This window comes from Nicotiana attenuata, unplaced genomic scaffold (genome assembly GCF_001879085.1).
Source record: "Nicotiana attenuata strain UT unplaced genomic scaffold, NIATTr2, whole genome shotgun sequence".
Lineage (NCBI taxonomy): Eukaryota > Viridiplantae > Streptophyta > Magnoliopsida > Solanales > Solanaceae > Nicotiana > Nicotiana attenuata.
In genome coordinates, this window is record NW_017670625.1 from 484,473 (window position 1) to 491,526 (window position 7,054).

Consider the following 7,054-nt stretch of genomic DNA (forward strand, 5'->3'; position numbering starts at 1 on the left):
TGCTTTTCTTTTTCTTTAGCTGCAAAATTTTTCAGAGAGTCTCAAAAAGCTGCAAAAGAATCAACCAAAATATACAGAGAAGAAGAAAAGTAAGTGTGTGTGTATGTGTACAGGATAAGAGCATGCAACACTCTTTTCCACTTTCAAGAAACAGTATATACAGAGTTAGAAAAAAGAGAAACAAAAATTGAAACTTTTTTCTTAAAGGGTAAAATGGAAAAAAAAGGATTTTTTTTAAGCTTAGAAGGGTGGAATCAGAAATGATGACTACTTTCATTGAAAGGTCGGTTTCTTTTTTATGAGAGAAAAAAAAAATACAAAGGAATTGATAGCTATGGCCCCTTATACTTAGGTACGCGTGCTTTGATGAAAAAATAAGCTGACCCCTCTTTGTTTTTTTTTTTCATTATAATTTGAAAAATTGTTTCTTTTTTTTTTTTTTGTGATATTTGGTTTTGATGGGGTGTTGATGAAAAGTGTAAGGCCCACTTAGATTACAGACTCTTTTTGCAGTGTTTGTTCTTTGGTTTTGGATTATTTGGGCATGCTCTCCTCTCTCTGCTGTCCAATTAAATTGTTTTCTTGTATAATAACTAGATTCTCTTCAGCTTTGTTCTTTGGTTTTATTCTCTCAGTTTTTTCCAAGAAAATGTGTCATTCCTCTGAAGAATAATAAGTATCTCATTCCCTTGACGTGGAATGTGATTTCCTTTGAGTGGGTTGACAGTTATGTTAGTTTTTGGTTATTTGGACAAAGAAAAGATGTCATCTTGTTGAGTTGCTGAATGGTGGATATTGGAATTTTGGCCTAAAATTGTGGGGTTGATTTGGTTTATTAGCTCATGCAAAAGATGGGTTCTTTAGTTTTGATTTTGGAGTTGATGTAAAGGAAATTACAGAGAGGTTTTTATGGGTTCTGTTGAAGAAAAGCACAAGCCAGGAAGTTTGGTTAGTGGAGCACATACTCTACTTGAGGAAATGAAATTATTGAAAGAAATGCAGGATCATTCTGGTTTGTTTCTTTGTCAATCCTTGATTTTTCTTGTTCATTTTGTAAATATGAACTTCTATCGGAAACAGCCTATTTACCTTTTTCAAGGTAGTGGTAAGTACGGCTTACACGCTATCCTCCCGAGACCCTATCGGTGAGATTACACTAGTTTTATTGTTGTATTTGTAAATATGAATGCTTTGGAGCAGTATATGAGCTCAGCTCAGGCTAGGGAGAAATAAAAATTGAATCTTGAAACTAACCATCAAGCTTTAACAGTTATAATTTTACAAATATACTTATAAATGTTGAATCTTGATACAATATAGGAGGAAGGAAGCTAATAAATTCAGAGCTGTGGCATGCTTGTGCTGGCCCACTTGTAACATTGCCTCAAGTTGGAAGCCTTGTGTATTACTTCCCACAGGGGCACAGTGAACAGGTTTGTTTTCCCTATTATTGTTAATTGTTACATTTTATTGGCATTTCTTTACAAAATTGTGCATTTTCCTTATTCAAGAACTCAAAAACTGTAAGACTTTCTAGTCCTTAAATATTGATGTAAGACAGAATCATTCTATTGTAGTTCTTTAAACCTTATATCTGCAGATATTACTTTAACAGCTTCATTTTGTTTGAATGTTATATGCAAGTCCAGTTTGAATGTTTCACCCATATATATGAGTTTGTTTATTATATCCAACTAAACAAATGTTCAATGGAGAACTGTTTTGTCCTGAGTTCCCTTTCATTGTCGTCGTATTAGAATGTTCAAGAGAATCATATAATGAGTTGTAAGTCCATATTTGCTGAATTTAAACTTTAAATTTTGTGATATAGCTAAGAATTTCCCTTCTCTGTTTGACTTGCTAAGGTTTCATTCTAAACTAGCAACAATAGGCAACCTGAAATCTTTATTTCCTGGAGTTGTGTCATTGTAGTTAGAAAACCCAAGAAAGATGGGTGATCGCATCTATATAAACTCTACTGCAGTAGAATTTTGGTCTAAAAGTCTCCCGCGACTCCCATCCGCTGCAGAGTTCAAACCTGTTAGGAATGTGCTTTTCTATCTCTTATAAAACTTAGTTGCACAATAATTATGTGTTCTGTCCTTCTACGACGTGTGCTTTGTTTGTTGATGATATAACGACATCTATGAGAGGAGCTAATGAAAATCTAACTTGTTGCAACAGGTGGCAGTTTCCACAAACAGAACAGCAACTTCCCAGATACCTAATTATCCAAATCTTGCTTCTCAGTTGTTGTGCCAAGTTCACAATGTTACCCTACATGTATGTGCTTTTAAGATTTATGCCCTTAATATATAGGAGTAATATCATAATGTTGTTTGCTTGTCCTCCACTTGATCTATAGGCAGATAAAGAAACAGATGAGATCTATGCCCAAATGAGCCTCCAACCTGTGAATTCTGTAAGTTTTTTAATCTATTATTTGTACTAAAATTTACTACAGATGCTAATGTACTGATGGAGGCGAAGAATGTTTCTACTATTGAAACCATTTTGAAATTCTTTCCTTATACCCGTTACTTGATCAGGAGAGAGATGTCTTCCCCATTCCAGATTTTGGGCTGAAGCCTAGTAAGCATCCAACTGAGTTCTTTTGCAAAACTTTGACTGCTAGTGATACGAGCACACATGGTGGATTCTCAGTTCCTAGAAGAGCGGCAGAAAAGCTGTTTCCACCCTTGGTGAGATTCGTTCTTTTGTTGAATGAGTTGCATTTTCCAACTTACCACAAAAAAAGGAAAAACTTAGAAAGTTGCCCTGGATTTTCTGTGTTGTATTTATTTGCTCTTTCAGGATTACTCCATGCAACCTCCAACACAAGAGCTTGTTGTACGTGACTTGCACGATAATACTTGGACATTCCGTCACATATACCGCGGTAAGCATGCTGAAATGGGATCTACCATATTCTACTCTTTTGTTCTATTTCGATGAACAATCTAAAGCTGTTTGTCTTGTGTGATTCATTTTGCTGTGAATTTTATGATTTTTCCACCTGTTTATGTAGGGCAGCCAAAGCGACATCTTCTCACAACCGGTTGGAGCATGTTTGTTGGAGCAAAACGCCTTAGAGCTGGGGATTCTGTTCTATTTATCAGGTAATTGCAAAGAAAAGAAGTACAGGAAGTTACACCTGCACAAGCTATTTGACGTTCCAAAACATCATGACGACATGCAAACAAGAGAGTATCCCTTTAGTAGCCCACAACTTATTGGTTTTGAATTTTAATGCTGTAGAGATGAGAAGTCACAGTTAATGTTGGGAGTGAGGCGTGCTAACCGTCAGCAGACCTCATTGCCGTCTTCAGTTCTGTCTGCTGATAGTATGCATATTGGAGTACTTGCAGCAGCTGCCCATGCTGCAGCTAATAGAAGCACATTCACAATTTTCTACAATCCGAGGTTTGTCTATTACTATTCAGCCTTCATTTCATTATTAGCTTTGCGACTGGCTTGTATACTTTGGTTATAACTAGGAACTTTCTTATCTACAGGGCATGCCCTTCAGAGTTTGTTATTCCTTTGGCCAAATATAGAAAATCTGTTTATGGGACACAACTATCAGTTGGTATGAGGTTTGGAATGATGTTTGAAACAGAGGAATCGGGTAAACGCAGGCAAGTTTGCTTTCTGGATTCTTGAGATCACATTCTAAATTATTTCTGCTAATCAATCTTCTTGTCCACTTCATTTAACTTTGGAGTCCTGTGGTCCCCTTTTCCAGATATATGGGCACTATTGTTGGCATTAGTGACTTGGATCCACTGAGATGGCCTGGTTCCAAGTGGCGGTGTCTTCAGGTGATTAAAATTTGACTGAGCACAAGCTAATTATCTTGTTTTGCTAAGTGAGCTAATTGGTCCTTCACGATCTTCTATCAATTTGACGCGGCTTCTATTTAACAGGCAGAGTGGGACGAACCGGGATGTGGAGACAAGCAGAGTAGAGTTAGTCCATGGGAAGTTGAGACACCAGAAAGTCTTTTCATATTTCCTTCTCTGACTGCAGGCCTCAAACGACCTTACCAGTCTTCCTTTTTGGGTAAGTTGATCCATACTGCTTTCTGTCATTTGACTTGTTCAAATTCTCTGATAATTTTACTTTTGAATGAAACAGGAGCACAAACTGAGTGGGACAGTTTGATGCACCGCCCTTTTATGCGTGTTCCTGAAAATGTATATGGTGAACTTCAAAGTTCCTCAATCTCAAACCTATGGTCAGAACAGTTAATGAAGATGCTGGCAAGACCTCCTGGTGTTACAGGTCTTCAATGCGGTGTCCCCACAGTACAAGATATTAAGGTTGCACTACCTCAAGAATCTAGGAATCTAATACATGCAGCAGGCAACCAGAAACCTGAGCTAAGTACCGTAGAAGATACATCTGTACAAAATGAAAGAAATCCTCAAGTCATCCTCAATCAACCTTGTGTTGTGAACTCAATTTCTTCACCGCAAGCAACTCTGCAGCCAAAGTCTCAACCTCCAGAAAAAGTAGGCTCCGACACTGTAGGAATAAGTTCTGAGCCTGCAAAAGAAACTAGTGTTTCAGTGGATAGGTTAGATCAGTGTCAGTCCCTAGGGCAGTGTAATGAAGAAAAAGTGACTATAAAGCCTGCAAGTCCACATATTCTTCCGGCTGATGCAACAGCTTCCCACCAAAACAGCTTATCTCAATTGCAATCCAGTCCATGGCGTCAAATTGAGGCTGCTAGTGCCAATAATATCCTTCAATGCTCCAATAACAATGAGTGGAATCTGCCCTCTTTCCAGTCTACTGCTGGATTGCTCAGATCTCCTGTGTCGAACTCCACTTTGACGAAGCACGAGCATTCTTTTATGTTGCCTGATTCAGTTATTGGTCCTGGACTAGCTCCAATAGGCCAGGATTTGTGGGATCATCAGTTGAATGATGTGAAGTGCTTTTCCCAATCAAACCTTCAGGTTCCGCTGTTAACGCAAGACATAACTAACATGCAGTTCTTACCTGATTCATATGGTTTTAAAGACTTGTCAGAGGAGAGCCATAACCAAAGCGACATATATAGTTGTCTTAATTTTGATAGTAACAGTGGGAGCACAGTGATTGATAATTCTGTTTCAAGCACAGTGTTAGATGAGTTCTGCACTTTAAAACATACCGATTTCCAGAGTCCTTCAGATTTTCTATTAGGCAACTTCAGTTCTAGTCAAGACGTTCAGTCTCAGATTACATCAGCTAGTCTCGCAGATTCTCAGAATTTCTCTGTACAAGATTTTGCCGACAACTCAGGTGGTGCATCGTCAAGCAATGTAAATTTCGATGAAAGTAATCTTTTGCAGAATAGCTCATGGCAGCAAGTAGCTCCACGTGTGCGAACATATACAAAGGTAAGCAGTTTATATGTCATGATATGAAACATGTCTTTGCAATACAGTAATAGCTAAGTGATAGCAATCTTATTAGCGAAGACTCTGAGTTTATAGATGTGCTGATGTTAACTCATTCTCTAAGTTATATGCGCTTTTCTTTACCTCTTCATTTTCATTACAAGTTCTTGGATATGCAATCTTTGTTAGTTCTTCCTCAGATTATTATATATCCTTTATTTGTCATGAAATGATCACCTTTGTGATTTACTATTCTGTTAGTTCTGTGATTGCAACTGTTCTATATGTGTACTGACTAAATCTACTGATTTACAGATTCAAAAGGCTGGATCTGTAGGAAGGTCAATTGATGTCTCCAGTTTTAAAACCTACGATGAACTGCGATCTGAAATTGAAAGAATGTTTGGACTTGAGGGGCTGCTGAATGACACGAGAGGCTCGGGATGGAAGCTGGTATACGTTGATTATGAGAATGATGTACTCCTTGTCGGGGATGATCCTTGGGAGTAAGTTCTCTTGCACTTGCTTTTTTGCTTCACTATAAACATTAACTGCCTACATATATAGTCTTCAATGTATAATTGAGAAACAAAATCTGTATAATGTTCAACTAAAATCTTTGAAATGGTCGCGTTGCAGGGAATTTGTTGGTTGTGTTCGATGCATCAGAATCTTGTCGCCTACAGAAGTGCAGCAAATGGGAGAAGAAGGAATGCAGCTCTTGAACTCGGCCGGACTGCAGGGCATAAATGGCTCAACATCAGAATTTCCAAACTGAGTTTTAAAACAAGTGATCTATGAGCTCAAAGTGATTGATCACTAGCTGTATGGAACATTCAAAGTAATGTTGTAACAACCTTAAGAGCATGAGATTTACTAGGTTTCTGTTATTAGGTGAGTTGTAATTTATGAGTGAGACTATGTAAGAAACAGCTTTAGCATATTAAACTTTGCCTCTACAAGTTGGGACTTGGGAGTAGTATTCTCTTACATACACTCAAATTTTGTGTGTTTGTTGTAATAAGTGAGAAATGGTAACCAAGATTTGGGAAGTGGCAAAGTTCTGTGGGAAAGAACTCAAAAGAAAAGGGCAGCCGATGTACAAAGCATCCCGCATTCATGCAAGAGGGTGTGATGTAGGCAGTCTATCCCGATACAAGCATCAATGATTGATTTGAGGGCCCGAATCCATAATCTATAGATCACACGAAGACAATTGTTGTAAACTTCCCTTCAAAGAATTGAAGTTATAGTTTTATAAAACTACTGCTTTTAATGAAAGATTTGAAAGAAATGGGCTGGCTATTATAACTTGTTTTGTTAAGTTTCCAAAATCGGCTTATTTTAAAAAGTTTTTCAGTCAAATGGAGTTATGAAAAAAATAATATGGGAGAATAGGCTTATGTTAGTACTTAATTACTTATTAGAGAAGTTAAGTACTTACTCTTCGAAGTTTTATAAGCCTGAAAAGAAGCAAAAACTTTACTATGTCAACTAAGGAATTATCACCAGAATATATTATGATTTTCTGAGGAAAAAATAGTTGGTGTTAATACGTCACGTCAATGTGTTGAATTGCTGGCAGATTGAGTCTAAATCCTAATTCTAAGACCATTAACTGAGTCGTGCCACGATAATTCTTTTTTTATTATATCAGATTGTAA

At 37.4% G+C, this 7,054-nt stretch overlaps 1 protein-coding gene across 1 annotated transcript; it reads left to right on the plus strand.

The window, feature by feature from the left end:
- LOC109241662 (auxin response factor 5) lies at positions 1-6,380 on the plus strand. The gene is made up of 15 exons (XM_019408420.1): positions 1-89; positions 636-1,012; positions 1,321-1,433; positions 2,185-2,283; positions 2,366-2,422; positions 2,550-2,702; positions 2,815-2,899; positions 3,029-3,119; positions 3,259-3,423; positions 3,516-3,638; positions 3,746-3,821; positions 3,927-4,062; positions 4,138-5,390; positions 5,706-5,896; positions 6,030-6,380. Exons 2-15 carry the CDS (start codon positions 910-912, stop codon positions 6,166-6,168), a joined length of 2,784 nt encoding a protein of 927 aa, XP_019263965.1. The 5' UTR covers positions 1-89; positions 636-909; the 3' UTR covers positions 6,169-6,380.
- The last annotated feature ends 674 nt before the right edge of the window (positions 6,381-7,054 follow it).

What these genes read in the sequence shown, in the direction of transcription:
- LOC109241662 (XM_019408420.1), top strand. Translation starts at nt 910, where the DNA reads ATGGGTTCTGTTGAAGAAAAGCACAAGCCAGGAAGTTTGGTTAGTGGA. An exon ending in ATTCCGTCACATATACCGCG is followed by an intron (nt 2,900 to 3,028) that starts GTAAGCATGCTG and finishes CTGTTTATGTAG; the next exon opens with GGCAGCCAAAGCGACATCTT. An exon ending in CCAAGTGGCGGTGTCTTCAG is followed by an intron (nt 3,822 to 3,926) that starts GTGATTAAAATT and finishes TCTATTTAACAG; the next exon opens with GCAGAGTGGGACGAACCGGG.